The sequence below is a fragment of the Crinia signifera genome, chromosome 11, assembly GCF_055691185.1.
Source record: "Crinia signifera chromosome 11, ASM5569118v1, whole genome shotgun sequence".
Classification (NCBI taxonomy): domain Eukaryota; kingdom Metazoa; phylum Chordata; class Amphibia; order Anura; family Myobatrachidae; genus Crinia; species Crinia signifera.
The window spans coordinates 48,916,833-48,940,843 of NC_139227.1; the positions used below are offsets into that span (position 1 = coordinate 48,916,833).

Here is a 24,011-nt window from a genome sequence, read left to right on the forward strand (position 1 = left end):
GAGTGAACACAAAACATTAATTATGGGTCCACGTGCTCAGATGTCTACATTTGACACTAAAGACCCTTGAAAACCCCACGTCAACATATACTGTGTCAAGCTTTTACTTGTGTAAGCCTTTTGGTGTCAACCAAATATACCACACACATGTTTTATGTGCCCATACCTGGAACTGGGAGAAGTGGCCATGGTCCCTCCCAGAGGCCCTTGTCGCAGGAGGTGCAGCATTCTGTGCATGTGCAGGAGAACTCCTGGGTCCTAAAAACTCGTGGTGGGTATATGGCATCACGGATGAGATGCGTAGCATATCACACCCACAAAGAAACACACCCGAAGTGAGACCAAAGTAGGTAAAAGTCCAGAGTTCCTTTATTTGAGCATTTCACAAATAAATTACAAGTTTCTTTGCAACCACATCATAAATCAAAATGCTATTTACACCTCAGGAACAGCAAGCAGCTCAGCAACTAGGGCCTGGGACCTGTGTCTAGAATCACATGTGCTCAAAAATAAATCCGGGGTGAAGGACCGTTCTCACTGTACAGAGATCAAAAAATCAAATCAGTATTGACAGCATTGTTCAGTTACGTCTGGTTATAATGAAACCGCACTTTGTACAGATCCCTACTGTGAACACAGTGTAATCCTATTATGTGTGGTTATAAGTCTCAGTCGTTTTTGTAGGTTGTTTGTGTGAGCTGGACCAGTATCCATGGCAACGCAGCCTACAAATTCTTTGGGAACGTAAGGCATCACTGAGGCATGAGGTACAAACAGCCTCATGCCTCACTGATGCCAACAGGGTTATGGTATACATGGTAGATAGTGTCTAGGTCACCAAACAGTCAACATACTGTACAAAAGGTCACCCGGAAACCCACAATCCGGTCCCAGTGAATATAAAGGCTGAGTATTGGTGCGGCTTACAAAGTGCCTTTCCCACATAACAGTACTAGGGAGTCAGTTTGGTGCCCGCCACGTCTACAAGTGGTTTTAGTTCTGTTGCATTCACTTCCTACGCTGGCAGTGCCATATCTCCAGAAAAGGTGCCATTGTTTGAGGCCTCTTCCCTTCGTCTACTATAGATCGGGGTCTGCACAGACAGTGATAGGGTTAGGAAGAAATATAGTGATTTGAGTCATCTGATAAGGCGATGTAATGAGGTCTCTGATTGCATGAAGTACAGTAGGAATCTTGTATTGTCAGGTGACGTATAGCAATGTATTACACAACAGCGCCAGCATGGGTCCAGCCTGTACCTTTCCTGGCATAAAGGCTGCCAGCTGGTCACATTCATTACACAACATTTGACACTGAATACTGATATTAGCTTACATGTCAGTACTAGTCTGTTTTACCAACCATGTTCTGCAATTGTGGCTAAAAGACGCAATAATGAGATTATAAAGGAGATGCAAAAGTGGCCTGGGGGTCGGTGGAGGCAGCAGGGTGTTTCTGCCAGAAGTGGCCACCGTGAATTGGGCGGTGGTATTTCGTCTGGCTGTTTGTCATTGGGTGTCCATGTAAGCTGGTAGTGACAAAGTATTCAGCTTTGCTGTGTTATAATCACATGTGACATTTCAGTGTGATATGTGAGATGTCATCCTTGCATGTCACTCTAGTCAATGCCAAGGTGGGAAGACATCACCTAGTTAGACTTAGACCATACAAACTGCGATACATGGGGCAGATTCAGTTCCAGGCCACGTGTGCATACAGTAGAGGCCGAGAATTGCACTATGCAATCCTCCGTCTTCTCGGACTTCCCTTCATACCCTATAGCGGAGCGCAGGAAAGATGGGCAATATAGGATAATGTGCGCAGCGGAACATCACGGTTGATTTCACCCAGGTCCTCTCCTCTCTATAGGTGGTCTAGCATCTGTATACTCTAGCAGTGTGCTAGAGTATACAGAGTCTATAGAGTCTATTGAACATGCACATTGGCGCTGCGGCCATTTTTCTACTGCGATTTTGCTGATGCTGCCAGCGTAGGACTCTGGAGAGAGAAGTACTAAACAGATGGGCGGGGTGTGGACCGCTGGACCCATGTGCACCGTACACAATACTCATACACTAGCCATGAACTGACAGATATTTGGTCGCAGCCTCATAGATTTGCACACAGAAACCCTTGAGTCTGGGGTGAGATTATGTGCGGCTATCGGCATTTCCAAACCATCGCAACAGCACATTGCCGGCTTGTGGCAAATCCACCCCTACATGTATACAATACTAAGGAATCCCATAGAATACACCCCAGGCTGTGTCTGCCCCATGAGCACTCTATAGTAAGTCTACCACCATCATTGGGAACATAAAGGGCTCGTGTCTAAATCTGTGCCGGTAGAGGCCATTGGGTGGTCTGTAGGTGACACAGTAGTTCTTAGGATAACGCCATCTGAATATGGCATTCGCTACAGGGAGCTTGGGAAATGTGACCCTTCTGCAGGACTGAGCACATCGTACACGTGCGCAGAATGTCAGGGCGCTTACACTTATGCCCCGTAAACCCTGACTTTATGTTGCTGGGACTGTGAGGACCATTGATACCTATGATGGCACCGTTGCATTAAACATGAAAGTTATTCCCACCAATGGACCACGGCAGAATGATTGTATGAGGGAAAGACAAAGCTAGTGATGATGGTGCACAGCTTAGATTATCCAGCTAATGTCAACATTATCCAATTTACTGTTTGTCCAGAGGCTACGTTCATGTTGGTGGTAGAAGTACGGGTCTTACATCCATGTCACAAGTAGACAATATAAGGTCACGGAGAGGGTAGAGGCATTGTCCCCAATGTTTGTGACAAAAAATTGCCCTTCACCTATTACAAAGCGCTAAATACACATTACTTCCCTGGTTTGGGTGAAGGTCGGGTGCAGTCCTTCTGAAATTCTCTTGATGGTATATGAAAAAACAACAAGAGAGAGAAGGCTTCTGCCCTTGTGCAATACTGATATAACAGCTTACAAATTCTGCCTTATCTAGATTCAAATGACAAGGAGGCAGGTATAAAGTCGGGGAACTCCCCCTTTCAGGGTACTCACACTAGTGGTGCGGAAAGGTGCACATCAGAAATTCTCTGTTCTTCACCGGTTCAAACTAAATGTAGGTTTCCACTACAATTATATATAAAAGACGATTTACATGTGTAAGAACTAGTATGGGGTAACGGGCTCTTTCATCATTAGGGCCCGAAGGGGCTGCTTAGAGCCCTGCTTCCTATGGGAAGGAGGTCCTGGGGTTGTGGAGAGGGATTCAAGCAGATCCCTCTGCCGCCTCTGCACTGAGTGCCCAGCGGCCATGCGCATGCCGAACCTCAGGTTACACATATGCAATCGGCAGAGTGGGCACCGGGAAGTATCACAGCTATGGTGGTATCAGTGTTACTTATCCCTGGACCAGCTGTCCATGCCCCGGAGCAATGCAGAATTGCTCCAGTAAGTCGCCACCACTGCAACCCTCGTCCTGTATGTGTCATGCTACTGTGCCACATGTGTGTTGTGTGACTGTCATTGGGGACAAAACAAATATTGTGTCTGTCCAATATACACGACAATGTGTGATGTGACTTATGTAGGTTTGTGTGCCTGGTAACACACCTTGGCATAGATTAGACTGGCGCACAGGGTAAAGGGACAGTTACCGGGTTATTGCCGGTCCCCTAAGCGTGATAACAGGTATAAGGATTTCCTTTACATTCTTATACCCCCATCGTTTGTATCTCGAGATCGGTGCAGTGTGGGTGTGCATGTAAAAATGGGCTCTGTACCTCAGAGGGGGGTTAGATAATATGCTGGAATACTCCCAGGCCCTCCTCCATAATCTCCCATCCAATGTCGCTAACATCGGCCATCAGTGCCCATCGGACAGGCGTCTATTAGTGGGACATGATAGTGAGGACGTGGCACCACCAATTTAAGGGTGTCACAGTTTATGATCATAGTCAGTGCACATGGCTTTGGCGCCTTCCCTACAACGGTCATGCTTAACGACCATAGTCTTAACGAGATTTGTGTCTGATAGTTGCATTACTGTACACAAGCGGGCAAATCCAAATCCTATCTATATAAACCCAGCCCTGTACTAATCACAGATGTTACATTTCAGTAACGCTAATTAGGACACATAATTGTCCTGACGTACCACGCCCAGTGTTTGTACAGATGAAAGCACTACAATCCTTCCAAACCTTCGTGCCCAGTATTCTATATACAGTATCTAGTATTAGGCATAGGATTTCCTCCTAATTACGTTGGAAATTACTTTTTTTTGTTTTTAACATGTATATATATATAAAAAAGTAAATTTTCTAAATATTTAGCAATTATTCCTAATTTTGTGGAACGTTACCAAGTAATTAAGACTCGGCTATTGTACAACTTATTCTAAGTCACCAAAACACGTTTTAGGAAATCGTTGTCGTGCTATAATATTACCGTGTTTTCTGAGTGTAAAAATTCCTATACTAAACAGTGTAGCCTTACAGAAAACAGAACCAAAACGGAAAAACACAATAGAAATGCTTAGTACATACAGTAGGTGAATGCATCTGTAAATATCGCTACGGAATAAAAAAAAATTCTCCTTTAACGACATTCTCCCTTAATTTGTCATTGAAAGACCCTTGTAGCTGAGATGGAATATATTATTGTATAATAGAAACCGCATAGCAACAGTTTTATGTGATCCCTAACAACCAATGAGATATCGGGGTCAGCCCACAATGCTAACATCAGATATCGAATTGGTTGCTAGGGGTTACCATTCATTCCTTTACAACTTGTTACTAAAGATGTCATCATTGTGTGTGTTTTAACCCTAGTTACCGCTGGAACTGTTAATGGCCCGCTGCCCGTCACTAGTAGAATGCGTTATAAAAATTTGGTGTGCGCTTTAATGGCGTCATCTACAGGTTGATAAATGATATATTAATAATCCCATTTGTTCTCTGCAGCGGACACTCTCGCGTATATAGTAAACGTTAATTAATCTTTCTAAAGACTGATAAAAATATCTTTTTTTTTTCTGTAACTTTTTTCTCTGCCTATATATTTCTATAGATATACCGCAAGGCCGCTGTGCTTTATTCCCTATGATGAAGCGAAAATTAGGAAGGATACAAAGTAAATAAAATAAAGATCTCGAACGTTTGAAGTTACTGATAGAAAACTCCCCGCGGAGACACAACAGCGCTAAACATTCTGCAATTTCATGTGTAAGGAAATTACATTTCACAATGTCGGGTTTTTTTTATTTCGCGGCCCCGTATAGTTACTCTGAAACCTGTTCACTTTGCAACGCTAATTTTTCTGTGTGTCATTTGCATAGCTGAGAAAGCTCTGACGGGGGGGATTCAGAGATAAATGAACTGGTTTGGTTGGGGGTGGAAGCTGCTGCAAAAGAGGCGGGGCTTGCTGAGTGAGTCAGAAGCCATGCCATTGGTGCACTGCGGTAGCATAGTGGTTGGCATTGCTACAGTGCTGGAAACCAACCGGGGCCCAAACAGTGTTCAACTGGTACTTCAGTGTGTGTGTGTGTGTACAGGTCTGATCTGTATAGGAGTGCTGAAATACATAGCACACTGTGCTATAAGCACCACAGCACAGAGCAGGGCACAGGTTTTGAAAGATGCAGGGCAATAGAATTAATGTTATGGGCCAAATGAAATAGGGTGTGAGAGATTTTTTTCCATTTTTTTTTTTAACGCAGCACTCATTTACATGGAAAAATCAACCAGGTTTTTCAGTGTAAATGATTGCTGCTTATATATATAATGTATGTGGATTCAGGATGATAAATAAAAGATACTCTCTGTACAGCCATATATCTTATGGTGGCATTATTATAATATTATATTTTAAGCATAATTTACTGCTGTCCTCTCTTTGTGCCATTTCCCAGCTCAAAACACATTAGTTACAGAGACCCTGCAAAAATAAAACCCCGTTAGTATTAAAGCGAAGATGTCCCCACTATGACCTTAGGTCCTTTTGAACTTATTTAATAATCAAGGTTCTAACTGGGACCTTGTTAGTCCAGGAGAGGCTACGTAATATAGTGCACTCAATCCGAATAGGTCTCTCCCAGGCCAGCAATGAAGGGGCAGCCGGCCGCACTCTCGGAGCCAGGGGTGCGCTTGGTGCTGTAGTATATAAGATACAAATAAAAGCCACTTTGATGACATGTTCTCATTAACATATGTATTCTGCCTGTATACTGTCTACAATGCAATACATTATATGCTAAGGGCGAAGGACTGATCTAGCCAATATAACACAAGGGCGAATCATCCATAAGATTGCATATTATAAACATAGTGGCGCACTGACCCCAAAGCAACTCCTTGCAGACATTAATACCCCCCCCCCCCCCACACACACACACACAGCAAGCGGCGGTATAATGCGTCACATGTGTCTCTGCCTTTCAATCGGCAACAACTTCTATAAAACATAGACCTCTACCATTATAATTATAATTATTTTTATCTACTGCTTTGTAGAGAAACTGATACCATGGTCACCAGAAAGGGACGGGGTTAAGATACTCTAATTATATCTGACAGCCTTACAATGTGTTTAAGTGGCATCTTATTACGTTTTATTTGCACCGTCGATGTATCCTTAATGTGTTATTTCGGCATCCCGGCCTCGCCAGCGCTGCCTTCTTGTCAAATGCTGATTGGTAATCTTATTAACATGAACCCATTAAGAAATCCTTTCCTGTACTTCTGTGGAGTGTTTTGGTTCAGTGCACACAACATGCTGCTTTAGAACGTGTTGCTCGCAGCCGCGAGGCGCGTCCGGGGTGCAGGGGGGGGTGGGGGGTGGTCTCGGGTCTGTATTAAAATGAAGCACACGTACACACGCATCTGACAGACTGTTTTAGGTTCGGTAATCAGTACAACAGAGTAGAAATAAAGCGGGTGTTGTGTATGTGATCATTGCCTTCAGCCTTGAGCGGGACAAGTTCAAACAAATGTTCTCCGTGTCTTCCAGACGGGGGAAAGGAAAAATACTCTTGTAGCGCTGCTGTCTCCAGCGAGGGCCCGCTAATACAAAGGATGCAGGTTCGGAGGCGGCTGAGGACTGGGGCACCGCTTTAAAGACTAATTGAGGTTGCAAATTAAACAGAGTCTAGAGCAATTGAGGACAGGTCTTGTAGTAACTGAATACTGCAGTCTTCCAATAAACACTTTATTTTCATTTTTTTTTCTTCTCCCCGCTCATCCTGTTGCCATGGCAATACGGTAGCCGACGTAGACAGATCCGGGTGCTCACACACCTAAGGGAGACAGAAAATACCCCTCATTACAGATGAAAAGCTGTGTTAAGCGACTGGAGATTTCATACAGTAACAGAAATGTATTAAGCATTGGAGAGAGAGATAAAGTACCAACCAATTTGCAGTTTGCATGTACAGGTACAGCTCTCATACTGGTTTACAATTCATACCATTTGCAACATACCATTTGCAACATGCAACAGGTAAAATAAGCCCCCAATAACAATAACTGCTGATGAGTGCGGTGTGAATAGACTCGTATTTACTAAAGTTCGATGTTGCTTGATTTTGATCACAAATCGATCTTAAGGGATGTAGGGCTTCCAGGGCTAAAATACACATTTGCTGACAATTTAATTTTTATATTGACTTTTAAATGTTAGTAAATGTGTGTTCTAGCCCTTGAAACAAAACATCGATTGAGATAAAAAAAATTCCAATCGACATTGACCAGCATCGACCTTAACTTAATATACCCTCTGGCGTTTGATCAAACATCATCGTTGTCTCGATGGTCCCTATGCTTGTAGCAGATTTCATACTGATCCCGTATGTACAGGCGTCACTAATAGTTGTGGCACTGTGGTGCATTTAATGACCATGCGCCAATTTATATGTGACTTCTCAGGTAAAGGTTTGACCTCGCGGGCCAAACTCCCGTTACAGTATATTACTAAGAGGTCCGGGAGATGCGGGCTGCCCCCAGAGACCAGTGCAGGTATTCCAAAGTGCCAGAGTACTTCCTAGACTACGGTAGTTACAATCATAGGCAAAACGCCACTATGTGTAACATAATGTACTACTGTATCCCAACGGCCTCGATTTGGAGAACCTGAATTGAGCGGAGCTTCACCCTTTGGGATGGACTTTCTGGGAACAAGGCTTATTTGTGTATGTCTAAACTTTGGGAATTACAGATGTCTCTGCGTACATCAATGATGCTGTCACGCCGGAAAGCCACCGTGGTGCGCCGGGTACCATGAGTCTCTGCTAGCGCCAGACATCTAAAATGCATCTTGGCTGCAACATGATGCGACTAGGACGAACAAAGAGACTGTGCTGATTAATGTGATATAGCACTTATATATTTGTGTGTGAATGAGTCTCTAAATCAGAGTCTGCAATGCAGCGCCCGTATTTTCCACACCAAATTCACATATCAAATGAATCAGTCTCCTGGTGCATCTGAGTGGCACATTTACCCCTCCAGGGTCCTGCGCCAACGTTAGTGCTGCAGAAATCACCTGGCACCAATACACATCTCTTGCTCATTAAGCTATATGTGCAATGCCGACATGTGAACACACAAGGCTGCGTCGGTGCAGGTTAGAAGCATCAATATGTATTATATCAAGGATACATTTCCTCTGACATAAAACCTCTTAGCGCTGCGTCTGGGGAGCATGCTGACTGGAGTGTGGCACGACGGGGGGGCCTGTTCCTTGAAGTACATTAGGCAAGCAGGAATAAAAAGCAATTGTATTGATTCAATAACACTGTCAGCTATTGCCGGGCTTGATGGAAAACGAGAATGCACTTGTCATTCCATAGAGATCTGGGCCACAGATTACACTCTCCGGCAAGGAACACCGGGTAGAAAACAGCTGCGTAGTGGGTTGTATCTCTGTTCAATAAGATGCCAGTGAGGTCTTTATTTTTATTTTTGCTGGTTTCCAAAAATAAAAACAATCAGTTTACCCTCCCCCTCTGTTGGCGTTATTAGTCGCACTTATTTCAGAAAAGCTTTTGAAATGAAGGTCGTTTTAGGACGGCGCTTTTTTTGTTTGGAGCACAGCGCATAGTATACATTTGTGGACAGTACAATAAGGTCCCGTGTCACTCAGGATCTGGGTAATGGGATTAATGCGGATAGGAGGAGGATTCTGATCCTCATTGTGATGTCATGTTTGTGAGCAGAAGGTGACATCACCAAACTGCAGCCCTGTGTTGGCTTCTGCGCGTAACGTAGTTTATGTATAAATAGTGCATCCTACGCTTCTAATTGTTCAGTGTTTGATGTCGTCGCACATGGCGCAGGAATGTGGGGCAGCACCTGTACAAACGGTTTCCACTTTACCCACTTGTATGAACCCTACTTATCACCCATTGGTATAAATTACCGTTTTCTCAGACACTATTATATAATAGCACTTTTGCAAATGGCAACAGTATTTATCTTCTGTTTTTTCTTCCCAAATCGCTGTTGTCAACAAGCGCATTAATAGCCGCTGAAGTACATTCTGCACCACTGGCGGATGTGTCAGCACTTGTAAATAATTGCTGAGTGGCAAAGTGCACAACATATTTAGAAAAAACGTGACTTTATCCGCAAAGTGGCAATTTAGACGTTGGAACTGTCTGCATTAAAGCTCTGTTTGCTAGTTGTGAAATAATGAGTAATGATTTAATATCGGTGACGGCTAAGCCTGCCTTTTACACTGGCGGGGCGCCCTCTGAGTGTCTGTGCAGGTTCCTTCTGCAAATATGGTACCACACTGCGCCAGTTACTGCGGGACTGATCGGTAATGTAATTTTGCTAATTCAGCTCTGGCATCATCCAGACTGCTATACAGTACGATTATGGACTATGCCAGCACGGGCTCCCTGAAATTTAGCATCACTTGCTGACGCGTATCATAGAAATTTGGAAAGCTTTCTTCAGGGCTATTTCATATGCCAGGACAATGGCTTTGATAGCCATACCAGTCAAAGCTTAAAAAGAAGCAATCGCTAAGGTGGTATCTAGTTCGGACCTGTCTGGTTGGTGCACATACACGGCCAGCGGTAGATGCTGGAGAAAAAAAAGATGTGTGTGCATGTGCCGGGTGTACTACGTGGTGACAGATACACCATGCACCCTGGAAAGATTTGCCCCTGTGCTTGTGTACCAGGCCTTCCTTATACCGTATATACCGTATATACTCGAGTATAAGTCGACCCGAATATAAGCCGAGGCACCTAATTTTACAACAAAAAACTGGTAAAACCTTATTGACTCAAGTGGGACCCTCACTCGAGTATTCAGCATAAAAAATGTTCTGAAAAAGTAGGCTTATACTCGAGTATATATGGTACTTATTGCTGGTGACGCCATCTTTCTGGGGAGGTCTTCAGAAAGCTGTCGCCAGCGCAGGAGATGGCACAGAGTCTGACACAGGAGATGGCACATAGTCTGGCACTGGAGCGCAGAAGATGGTACAGAGTCTGGCACTGGAGCGCAGAAGATGGTACAGAGTCTGGCACTGGAGCGCAGGAGATGGCACAGGGTCTGGAACTGTTGCTGTATTAAAATATATTGTGATGTATTTACTAAGCCTTGGAGAGAAATAATGTGGAGTGAAATAAAGTACCAACCAATCTGCTTCTAATTGACATGTTACTGACTGTTTGGAAAATGACAGTTATGAGCTAATGCTTTATCTCTCTCCAAGACTTAGTACTTGGACCCCAGTGTCTTTCATCACTAGGATATCATTGTAGATTGACACAAACACACACACACAAGGTCGACATAGCAATGCCAAAAAGTCAACACATGAAAAGGTATATATTTAGGGGGGGTATTCCCCACAGGGGAGATGGCCACCGGTCCCTATTCAATGCTGTCTTCCCCGGCATTGAGCAGGGTTGCTCGGCAGAACGAGCCAGACTTCACTAGCTGTCGGGCTTGTTCTGCCGAGAACGGCCTGGAAGTGATGAGCTGCAGGAATTTGCCTTTGCGAGTGAACCAGAATCAGGGCCATAGGTTGACCTGGACACCATATTTTTGTACCACGTCCCTTATCCTGGCGCTTGGCGCACTATTATATTCAACCTTTCTGCCGGCTGGGATGGTAAAGTATGAAAGAAAAAAATAAAAATCTCATGTTGACCTTTTGACCATGTCAATCTAATGCATGTCTACCTTTTTTTGTGTCCACCTTCTGCCTGTTGACCAATAGTGGTTGACCTAATAAATGCATCCCATTCATGTTGACCTTTTGGCGTCAATTACTCTCTGCTGACCCTGCCACTGGCATAGCCGTAATGCTTCAAGCCGGTGGTGTCTTCAGAGGGCTGGACAGTCTGCCCTGGCACTGTACACACCTGTGCGGCAACCTGGCACCACACACACCTGTGCGCCGCTGTATTGTCTGTCGCAGTATAGCTCTCTATGCGTAACACGTTGTCACACCTCGCAGCTGAATGACTGCGGCAGCCGAGCAGGGTGATAAATGTGTCTCATTGGAGACCAGGGCAGAATAACTTTGATATAAAGCACTTGGCTAATGTCTGTGGCTTCTCTTCTATACGGCTATACAGTAAAACTTCAATTTATATTAATGAATGTGCACAAGAGCCACTCACGCGCGCACCAGTTGTCTTGCTTCGTTTGATGTTGGAACTTCTGAAATTCACTCCACGCTTCCAACATCAAAAGAATACAGATCAGCACTAAAAGGCCTTGAAAGGGATCCTAAACACACATTGGCATCTAGGTTTCAGGAGTAAGCAAAATAAGGAGCCGTTCCCGGGTGCCTCGGAGACAGCGAGCGCAGCTGGATCTGCTGACACAGGCGTGCGGCTGCATTCCACTTAATTCACTGGTTAACCCAATGAGGGGCTTTTATTATCCTGCAAAGTGCGGCATCATCAGGACTGGCTTCTGGGTGAGCCAAAGCGAAACACAGGGATAGGCAAGTCCATAGCACTCTGGCTGTGGTGGGACTACATATCCCAGCATGTCCAAACAGCTAAACTGCGACAGGGAATGCTGGGACATGTAGTTCCACAGCAGGTTGCGTGTCACAGATCGGATAACATGGTAGTGCAGGTATACAGCAACCAGGATTTCCGTAACCTTTGCACTGGTGTCTTTGTTAAATCCTCTAGAACAGGCATAGCAACCATGTGCAACTGCAAGTCCCAGCATGCCATGGGACAGTTGTTTATTAGTGTATGCGAAGACTTACTGCAAGGCATGCTGGTATGTGTAGTTTCACAACCGCTGGAGAGCCACAGGTGCTGTAGAACGTAACAAGATAGGTGCTACAAATAACCATGATGCAGTGCTAAGCTGAGGAGTGTAGAGAACGCCGCACCTGACTCTGACATCCGTCCAATCAGATGGGACATTCACTACATCAGCCACACTGATACACTTAGTTCCGTTGCCCAGAATTGACCCATCTGCTGGCAAACGTTGGGACTGAATAACTGGGACAGGGGATGTTATAATCATGATATCGGTTGGTTTGGTAAGATACAGGAATACAGAACCCACCTATATACATAAATCTACATACAGATCCCAGAAGCGCTGATAATTGCACAGCTCCATGGCAGCGGAGTGAGCAATTCTCAGGAGGACGGGAGAGTATTCACATTTATTCCCTGACATTGGGCGGTATTCAATGAGCCGGAATCGCCAAAATTTATGGCGATTCCGGGGTTTTTTCGTGGCTGACGGTGATTTTTGGAGCTCCAAATGCGAATCACCGTATTCAATGAGCTAGAATCGCCGTTGACGACCGGTGAATGAAGCTGCAATCGCCAAATGTTTTCCTGTACAAATCGCCGTTTTTTGTGTATAGGATTTTTCATGGGGAATCGACGGTAGTTGAGGGGAATCGCCAAAAGTGTATTCAATGTGAAGTTGGCGATTCCTTTTTCTTCTTTCATATCGCCGTTCCTCTCCGAGTGCCCCTCGTCATCTTTTTATGGTGAACTTTTATAGGAACATGTCAAATAATTGGTTTTAAGTGCTCTATTTAACTATGCAAGTCTAATGTATTATTATTTGCTGCCCTTGTGTGATGTCATGGTCGTAGAAGTGCTATACAAATATATATTTAATTTTTTCAGGTATTTTTTTTTTCCCACAAAGCACTGTCCTTACCCATGGTGCACCTCACTTACCCATGATTCTCCTCCCCACCTCACTCCTTCGTTTGCCCTTTGACCAGATTTCCCAGCGTTTGCCGTCTGCTGTATGGGAAGCGTTTGTCCAGGGTAATTTGCTTGTTTCTAGCATTTATCTGCGATTTTTTAAACAACTGACTACATTAATGAGGCTGTGTAGGGAAACGCCGGTATGGCTGAGAATCGCCGTTAGGGCCGACGATTCTCAGCCACGTTGAATAGGGTGACTTGGCGACTCCCCACGAATCCCCATGCATGGCGATTCACTGCTAAAAACCGGCGATTGGCAGGCGAATGTTAAATCTGAATCACTGTAACCAGCGATTCAGGACATTGAATACCGCCCATTGTGTTCAGAAGTCACAGAGTGTGTCTCAGAATAGAGGGCGCTCAGACATCAGCCTGTCTTTGCATCGGTTTATTTCTTAACCATCTATTGCCTGCAAAGTGACGGCTATTAATGGCTCTCAAATCAGAGCGCGCTCCCTGTGCCGGCGTCATGGGGAGACGGCTCCCTGGTAATTGGCTAATAGCAAGGAAATACAGACCATATCTCCCGGCTATATGATTACCTTATCCTGTATTAGAGGCTTATTCAGACCTGCGCACTAGGCTGCGTATACTCACCCCGAACTTCCGGACACGCTGAAGCCGTGGACTTGCTCATTGCCGCCTGCCGCCCAGCCGCATATTGGAGCGCCGACTGCGCGGACTCCAGGTAATAATATAGGGCAAGTAAGTGCTAGAATTGCTCTCTCTGGGACCACTAATCTCAACCCACCCTCAAGGGACTGTAAACATTATCACCAGTGTTTGTCTATATTTAATTAATTTTTTATTTATCTTTTCTTTTTTTAATTTTTATTTATTTTATTTACATTTTTTTATTTCTATTTTCATTTTTATTTCTATTTTTTTTATCTTTATTATTATTTCCTTACAGTATTTTGATTTTATTCAAAACCTCTCCCTTCCCACTCAAGTGCCCGGTCTACCTTTGCTTTTCCTTTAGCATATCCCGCATTGCGTATACTCACAGCCTAGTGTATGGACGTGCCACCTGCTGCCCCCCCCCCCCCCCCCCACACACACACACACTTTGCGAAGTCATTTTGCATACACATCCATTGATACCCAGGGTGAGATTTAATAGGTTGAGAGATTCAGAAAGTGAGAGATTTGGTAAGAAATCTCCAGTTTTTTTAAAGCGGCAATCATTTACACTGCAAAATCAAACTGGTTTTGCAGTATAAATGATTGCCGCTTTAAAAAAACCTCTCATCCTATTAAATCTCACCCCCAGTGTTTTCATGGATATGCCCAAGAAACGCGTCCTGCCTGCCTCCACCCCGCCCGCCCCCTGTGCGAGCGCCATGGCACTATGCTAGTAAGGCGCCCGCACAGCAGCCCTGCACATTCACCGAAAGAAAACATCGGTCCCCCATGCGAACATGTCAGGGAACAAAGCTAAAAGAATCAGGACCATTGGATCACCTCTGTGCTATGTGCGAGACTCCCCCCTCCCCCCCTCCATTACTAGCGTGACAAAAGTGCACCCCAGCCTTATTCGCAGATACCTGCCCAATGCCGGCCCCACCAGGATCTTCTCTAGTCTTTGGTAGCTAATGGGAGCTTTGTGCTGAGCGATCTGTCACTAGAGAGAATATGGGCGATGGCTAGATGTCTGAAGTATGCTTGAAATATGTAGCCCAGTGATAGCGACACATGTGGCCGCGCATCACTAGCACTTTGTTCCCTACACACACAGCGATTTGTGCTTAATTTCTAAGCGATCTAGTGAAATCTAGATAGACCGCTTACAAAATAGGCAAAAATTGCTACGTGTATAGGCCCCATAAGTCTGTGGGACTTTCTATGGCGTTATCCAGCTGGCACCTGAAAACTGCCGCTACCCAGTGTCCAAAGTGCGGTCTGATCTGAACAATGCGATGTGACGTGGGTGGATGAAGATGACCTTACGTGATCACATATACATTCTCTATGAGGACAGAGGTGTAGGAAGCAGCTCCCCCCCCCCCCCCCCCCCAGAGCATGTCACCACTTAGTATGAGCGATGACGCTGGCTGCAGCCTTAAGGCGGAGATACGTTTCCAGTCAGCTGTTGGGATAAGTGGGATCCAGTTTGGATCAGAGATTAATCAGAGATGGCCTTGGGTTTCAGACCTACATTAAGCATGGTTCCAACAGGCGGTAAATTCACCTGACCGTAAAACATTCATCACATTTTGTGACAGTCAGCGATAAGACAAAATAAAACTGATAATACGGATTACAGTATTACACCACATAAGGCATCCGCAGCAATAATGGACGCAATAAGCCCCTTTTGTCCCATAGGTGCTAACAAGATCACTTTCTGACACATGGTACAACTGCGCGAAGGTTGGGTCAGTTCAAAACAGTTTTAATCCTTAGAAATTATATTTTACAAATGTATTTATTTATATTGGTGTTGGCAGCCTTCCTGAGTGTTCATACTGCCATCTGCTGTGCCATCGCTGCACCCTCCAGCAAGGCAAATATGGCGGCCTCAGGGCCTGATTCCGATCTGATCACACAGGCTGCATATGTACACATGCGCCAGGCTGTCATGTAATGTTTCCTGCTACTTTTTTAAATCGCTGGCCATTCGCAAGGTGATTGACAGAAAGCAGAGGTTTGTGGGTGGTAACTGGCTGTTTTCTGGGAGTGTCAGGGAAAATGCAGGCGTTTGAGGTGAAGTCATGTGACGTTGGCTCCTTCCCCGATCTGACTCTATCTATTGCAGCCGCCCAGTATGTCCTGGGCTACGCACAGACTGCACACACTGGGAAATCATTCCATGGTGAGCGGCTTGCACAGGGCGGGATTTCACTCTGGTGGTGTGGCATAATGTGTAGGCTAAAAACTGTCACAGCTCAAAGTGAAAGGACACTGCAGAAGCCGTCATTTTGATGGGCTTTTAACTAGTAGGTAATAATCTTGGCCTCATATCCGTGCAACGGACGATGATGCTGGTTAAATATAAAATTGGGGTTACATTTTAGAGTTTTATTGCAGCCACCATTAGATTTCCCTATTCAGCCATTATACTCTGTAGTTACTGTTTTTAGTGGTTTGGATGAAATGGAACTTGTGTGTTTCTCTGTTATGGTCACTGTTGTTTTTATTGTGGAGCGCCCCCCCCCTCCCCCACCCCCCCTCCCCCACCATGTTTGAGTAGTTTGTTAGAGGATATTAGCAGTGTCTGCCTCCTACCAGGCTTAATTACCAGCTTGTAATCGCTCATGACCCTACACATACGTGTTGCTGTGTTACGGGTCACCTGGCGTGCCGGTCGTTAATTAAACACATTACACCACTTGGCATAAGAGCTCTCAGCACCTTTAGTTATGATAGACATGAATACCAATTAATGGCTGATTTTACAGCTCTCATATTTGTGTTAATACAGTATTTTGGACATTGTGGCCCTGTGCAAGGGCTTCAGCGAAGTCCCCTGAGATTGTGACTTGGGACTATGGACGTGCTGGACATGTGAAGGGCGTGGAACACACAGGTGTGCTCAATATGACAGCATTAGGAGCATCTGTCTCACAGTTATAGACATTAAGATTACTGTATATGGGGCATTTTTTATATATTAGAAGCAGGGGAGTCTTATGAGTGGAGGCTGATTGGCCCCTCTAGGTATTTCGGCACATGGTGGACTCTGGGAAACTAGCAGCATTTTCCTGGTGCCATACCTCCTAACTGTCCTGATTTTCCCGGAGGTTTCTTCTAAGGCTACTGCCAAATAGGGCAAGGACTGTCTATTGGAATGGGTATGGTGTGAGCCCTCCCAGAGTTCTATATGCACTCATTTTATATATGCCCCTGATTAGAAGAACCAAAGGTAGAATGGGTTTGGACTGGCATTAATGTGTACTGGGCAATGTGTGGTATAATGTGTACTGGTAACACTACAATGTGGCATATTGTAAACTAAGGCACTGTTGCTGGGCATACAATTAACTAGGCATTGATGTGGGGTGTAAGAGTAACTAGGGAACTAATGTGGGGCAACAGTAACTAGGGTACTATTGTGGGATGAAACGGTAATTAGAGCACTACTAAAGAGGTTCTTATGACCCCCACAGTAACACTCTATAGCAAAGCCTGTCTCCCAACTGTCCTAAGTTGTAGGAACTGTCCTGCGGTTGGCGTTCCGGTCCTTTATCATTGTTGGATGAAGGGGCTATTAGCAGGAGGCGTGGCTAGTGTTATGTGGGTGTGGCGAGAACCAGCCCCAATCCTTCCCTAAATATGTAAAAATCATGGAAATTGCTAAATTTTGAAAACACTTAATAAAAATTTTATTTGCATGATCTGTGTTTGATCGTGTGGCCTGCTGGGTAACTGTTAGTCATCCTCCTGTGATGCAATGGGCCTATTTTTATGCGGAGACCTGGGGCTGTAGTCCCATTGTTTATTTGGCCCCATAGGGCACGCAGGAGCCAATAAGTCCCCAGAAGCCGGACAACCCGATAAGGTCCCCGATAAATAGCACTAAGCCAGTAACTTACAGAACAGACTGTAGAGTGTAACCAGGAGGACGACGGCCATGCTGAGGTGGGGGACGCTGGCTGAACTACAGTCCACTTTGCCTTTCTTGCAGGAGCAGACTTGGATCATTACATCTGTGCTGTACGTCAGAGGCGGCTTCCCGGCGTCCGTCACCACCACTGGCAGGTTGTAATTGGCTTTTTTCAGGTTGTGCAGAAGACTGACTTGTGCGTGGGTATCTGCAAATAACCAAGGCACAACATATAAATAACCAAGGCACAACATATTAATAACCAAGGCAAAGAATACACAGACAACTTCATGCAACATAACTGTATACAGGAGCTCGGGGAGACCCCTGTACAGAACCAGCTAACTCTGTGCATCTCTTATCTGAGGACATTGCTTCTCTGTCCACTTCACGTCATATCATACAGGACACAGTAATAGAGAGACCCCTGTACAGAACCAGCTAACTCTGTTCATCTCTTATCTGAGGACATTGCTTCTCTGTCCACTTCACGTCATATCATACAGGACACGGTAATAGGGAGACCCCTGTACAGAACCAGCTAACTCTGTTCAACTCTTATCTGAAGACATTGCTTTTCTGTCCACTTCATGTTATATCATACAGGACCAGTGCCAGATTATGGCTAAGGGGGGCCTGGGGCACTTTAGACAGGGGGGCCCCCTTGCATTTATCATTACTGCCCTCAAACTGCATGGGAGAATATTACACTGTCAAAACACAGGGTAAAGGCAGTATAAACTTGGTCAATGGGAAACCGCAGGGGGATATATATACACATACAGTACATACCACATGAAATGCCTGTGTTTGTCAATCTGCACCTTACTCTGTAGAACTGTAGGAGACCTCACAGTCCCAGTGCTGCCTCTGATTATAAACCCTCCCCTGACTAGGCTGCTGCTGCTGTCCTCCATGGGCCTGAGAAGCATGTAATGAGCTCCACCAATCAGAGCTCAGAACAAACCTCTCAGCCTCTGCCCTCTTGTGCAAAGTGTCATGGGACTTAGTCAACTCCCAGTAATGCACTGCTGCACTGCAGTCAGTCAGTGTGCCTTGGCACCACATGCTCAGCAAAATTAATCATTGTCATTGTTTTTTTTTTAAATACATGCCAACCACAGGGGGCCCCTAGCTAGAGGGGGGCCCAGGGGTACTGACCCTTTTTGCCCCTTCTTTAATCTGGCCCATTACAGGACACAGTAATAGAGAGACCCCTGTACAGAACCCGCTAACTGTTCATCTCTTATCTGAGGACATTGCTTCTCTGTTCTCTTCCCTTCATATCACACAGTAATGGGGAGGGGATGCGATCAATATGTGGTCCAGGCCCCCTACACCACTGGGGCCTCGACCGCTTTATGTAACCAGTTCTGCAATTTACTGGATACAGAAATGATTCCACAAAAGATTTTAGACTGATACAAAATGACTTCATGTGTCAGAGCTCAGACCGCAGAGTATCCAAACCACAGAGTTCTATTTTACATTAAATCATTCTTCTATAATTAACCCTTTATGAGCCCGTATCACAGACACTGTATTGTGGGATGGCTGCCGTACAAATCTCAATGTCCATTTAAATGTGCAAAAATACTGTGAACATTTCCCGCAGATGCCGGAGTATTCCTGTAGAAGGAATCACAATGCTTCTGTGTACGAGCTGCAATGCTTCATGTGCTTAAAGGCAAATTGGGGGTTACTTAGGGCCTCATTCGTCTACCAGTGTCATCACTGGGATACACTGGAAGCATGCAATGGGTTATAAGGGGTTAATGCAATACACTTCTGGGGGCCGTGTATAGATGGCCAAGGGAAGGCTTCTGATGCGTGTGAATGGTTTAAGAGAGGAGAGGAACCATTTTGCATCCCTCTCCTCTCTGACAGCGCAGTAGATCATGTCTTTATTGCTAGAGACTGCTGAAAATGCCCAGGTCTTCAGGAACATGGCGTCCGCGTTATGTTCCCAGGGACTGCAGCGGCGGCTGTAGTGGGGCAGCAGAGAGGTACTGTAAGTATAAATGTATGGGGGAGAGGTATGCATGTATTATAGATATATACACCAGTGGTTCCTGACATTACATTAGACTTACTATGTGTATCCGTAGGGGGACTAAAAGTCTGCTGCCATGGGAGCCAGTTGCATCTGGTTACCCTCATGTGTCTGAGATCAGCGTCTTACCTGCGGCACAACCTTACTCACTTACAGTTCCTGCTCAGTGTATGGCAATGCTAAATACACAGCACCTACCCCAACACGCGGCTCAGAAATCAGACTCATCACCCAGATTGCCGGATGCAAGATAACCATAGAACTGCGTTGTGTGTAGATTGTATCTCTGCACATCCCCCATGTCTCAGGGGAATCCTAATGAGGCTGCTCTGGTGGGATACAGGGGGAAGATGTTTTGAGCTTTGAATAACCAGAAAGTGCAACCAATCAGCCTCTGTCTTCTATCTAGCACAGTCTATGACCGGACAGAAGCTGCTATGGGTAACTGCTCCCCACTGTATCTATCTCCAAGTCTTGGTACATCTCTCCCTTCGTACTAAGGGTGTGGTACAGCTCACAGACAACATCTAGATTAATAGTCAATAGGTAGGCCCCAAAAGGTCAACATAGAAAAGGGTGACTCATGCAAAAGGGTGACATGAGGATATTTTGGTCTCAATGTCGACACTTAAGCATGTGGAGCCCCAAGTAGTGTAGCGATTTCCTCGCTGTGCTTCATGTCTGGTGCCTCGCTCCTCTACTACACACTTTACCGAAATAAAAAGTCCCCCGAAAAATGGTAAACAATGTGAAAAACACACGTCGACCTTTTGAGTGTGTCGACCTTTGTGGACTGTCGACGAGACATTGTCAGCCATCCTAATACCATGTACTTAGCCATGGAGAGAGAAAGTGGATGGAGATAAAATGCCAGCCAATCAGCTCCTATCTGCCATGTTATAGGCGGTGTTTGAAAAAAATGACAGCTAGGAGCTGATTGGCTGGTACATGGGTGTACGGCGCAGCACCGTGCATACTGTTACATGAGGCAGAGTTACACTTACTGTTCAGCTGGGTTATTTTCCAGGCTTTGTCTGATCCGGCTTGTTTGCCCAAGTCGAACTTAAATGGGTCGGAGTTGGGATGCAGGTCTCGGTCCCACGCCCCCAAGGTCACAACGTTAAGATCTTTCGTGTCTTCGCACATCTTTGCTGAGGTTGGGTAGATGATTGGTGCATTGTCATTGACATCTCCTAATGTAATCTGTAACGTCCCCGTGCCGGTAGCTGGTGGGGTGCCTGGGGAAACAGGTACACATGATTAGACACAAATACATTACCAAGTGCGCAAGATATAGCACAGAACCTGACGGGACGTCCTGCGCATCTGCACTAGAGCTCCTTGTGCCGGAGAAATCTACGGTGGATGTGCCGTCATTCCCCAGAGACACCAGCTGGGTGATTGTTTGCTACAGTACAGTATGTGCAACTTCTCCACTTTATCATTCTCTAAGGGGGAATTCAAATATTAGCGTTGGCAGCTGCCCTAACGGAGCTATTGAGCGAAAGGGCCCTGCACAGACAAAATGTTCCGTGTGTGCTTTCTAATGGAACTTTTTATCTACTAGTGAGTACGCACTATGGGCCTGATTCAATCCCATAGAGAGGGCTGCAAATTCACAACCATGCAGATTATCAAAAGACAGTGCGTGCAGTACACACGCACGGGGTCACCTTGCGAACGGACCATGGGAAGGCTAGCTGGGGGATTGACAACTTGCGGGTGTTTGGATCGGAACGCCAGCGTGTTTTGAATGTGTCCCGGAAAATGCAGGTGTTCCCCGGCCGTTCTCCCCACGGCCTTCGCAGCGCTGAGCGCATTTAGACTTATACAGCGCTGTCAGCAGGGGGAGAATCATTCCATGGTGAGTCATTTTCCCCTGTGTGCACGGCTGTGAGCGCCTTTGCAGCTTTGCATGGGGGCGGGAGCGCGGGGGGGGGCGCCGTTACCCTGCTCGCTGGGCTTCGAATACTCCCAGTCCGGAAAGCAGGTATTAGTCAGGTCCAATGTTACTGATAATACGCTCTTCCACTTGTCATCAGTGACGCCCTCCATCGGGTGACAGGAGATATCGCTAGCAAGGGATGCCCCACCCCCAACTGTTGCTCGTTACGGCCGGTGGCAGTAAGTGTGTATGCATCGCCCTGATAACCTTCGACCCCGGTGTTGTGCTGCCTACAAATACTTTAGTGTATGCCCATCATGAGAGGTACTATGTGGGGAGCAGATTGCTATAAAACTGGCAGCATTTTCAGTTTATCCCATTTTTAATTACACTTGGAAGAATAAAATCTGCTTTGCTGCGGAGATATTCGTGCTCTGGGAGAGATGGCGTCATTATAAATCACGCTCTACAATACCGTAAATGAGCAGTAGACTAAATTGCCATTAAACGCGGCACGGGACAACAAGTTGATATGTCACGCGATACTACCGGTGACACTTCATCCATTCTAATCAGCCGAGCCGACCAAACTCCGCTCCCGACTCTCTTTAATGAAAAATAAATTATTTTTCACTTTTGATTGGACTAATTGAGTCTGTAATAGAAATCCAACACGTTCTCTGATCTTGATGTAATATTAAGAAAAGTCATGAGAGAGAATGGATAAAAACACAACGGAGTATTTGAAATACGATCACAAAAGTCGGCGTTTCAAGCATTTAATTAAAATTGCTGTCTTTGGTTGCGAATGCATTATTTCCAGGCCGGACTGATAGCGTCTGGTAGAGGCGTTATCTGTATTCTCTTCTGAGTTACTGATATCAAAGAGAAAAAAAGTAAGATGAAAATAAAACCATTGCTGTAAGAATGAGGAATCTGGCTGCGTTAGGGGCTGTCTGCGTGCTGTGGGTAGTGGTTTGTGTGCGCCTGGTCCTGTGCCGTTACCTCAGGGGCTGCTGATGTCACAGCAAGAAGGAGGAGACCATGATCTCCCGGCAACCATTGCTCATTTCTCCAGGTGCAGCACTTGCCGATGCCGGCCGTGCCGAGCAGTGGTTGGTTTGTGGGAGCAATGTAGGGGGCATAGTGGCCACAAAGGTGGACTGTGCAGGGGGGTGCGGTGTCACAATTGCGTTATTGAGGAGACAAGACCATGATGATGTGCTTCAGTACAAATCTTGCCATCGGGTGCCCTTGGACTTTAGGGAGTATACAACTAGCTTTGGAAGAGTAGGGGAGTATGGTGAGAAGACTCCTCTGGGAGGGTCACATACTTCATGTGAAAGGGGGGACCCAGGTTACTCTAACTGTGCTCAATGGGCCCTTTCAGACTGCAGCAACATAACCGTGTCTCATTCACACAGACACGTAATCTGGGTTTTTCCTGGGTCCTTTCCCTTTTTGTGAAAGGGATATCTACATTGGGTTGAACCTGTGTTCATTATCCCGGATTTTGGTGTGAAAGAGGCATTAGATGCACCCCATAGAGTGTGCATAACCAATAAAACCATATTGGCGCACTGTAGTTATCTATAATTTAATCCAAGACCATCCTAAAAGTAAATAAACTGTAAATTCTATTGGAACTAGAATTGTATTGATTTATTTTGTACCACCTAGAACTTACCCCTGAGGACGTCTTAGGACAAAACGCGTTGGAAGTCAAGTAGAATAGCCATATCTGCGTGAATTAATGGCACAGCGGTGTCGCACTTAGCAACACCGCTGAGCAATGCTGGATGGCATCAGCAAGATCTCTCAGCGCCCAGCGATGTGTGCTGAGCGATCTGTCAGGGCCAGTGTCCTCCGTCGTCACTGTGCCCTCTGATATTCTGGGGGGGGGGGGGAGGAAGTGTCATCTGGCAGAGCGACATTCATCTCCCCACCATTTAGTAGGGGTCATATTCTTTTATTTGTAAACAACTATAACTGATTAGAAATCATGTATGTAGTGGACCCAATTTTCAATCCATGTGATTTTATACTGGAAATATGTCAGAAACGCAGTTCCATATGTACATGTAACCCGCGATCTGTAGCGTAATACAATGTTGCGCTAAAGCCAGTTATTATACACATTGCAATAACATTTCCTGCGATATACTTAGCTGATAGTTCTGTAATTTACATGGGAAATCTGTATTAGACGCGGTGATAAGCACTGAAGCTCAGCAGCTGCACCAAACACTGATTTCATCACTTTAATTTTTAATCAAGAATGTGTGATGACATATTAAAGCAAT

General features: G+C 45.4%; 1 protein-coding gene across 1 annotated transcript in view; it reads right to left on the reverse strand.

Annotated features, from left to right (window-relative positions):
• Positions 1 to 347: 347 nt before the first annotated feature.
• Positions 348 to 24,011, reverse strand: part of CDH13 (cadherin 13) — a 524,519-nt gene continuing 500,855 nt past the window's right edge. Inside the window, exons 12-14 of the mRNA XM_083164015.1 lie at positions 20,828 to 21,061; positions 17,760 to 17,978; positions 348 to 7,293 (exon numbers count right to left, since the gene is read on the reverse strand). Coding sequence (XP_083020141.1) covers positions 7,286 to 7,293; positions 17,760 to 17,978; positions 20,828 to 21,061 — 461 coding nt within the window. The 3' untranslated portion in view covers positions 348 to 7,285. The remainder of the gene's footprint in view (positions 7,294 to 17,759; positions 17,979 to 20,827; positions 21,062 to 24,011) is intronic.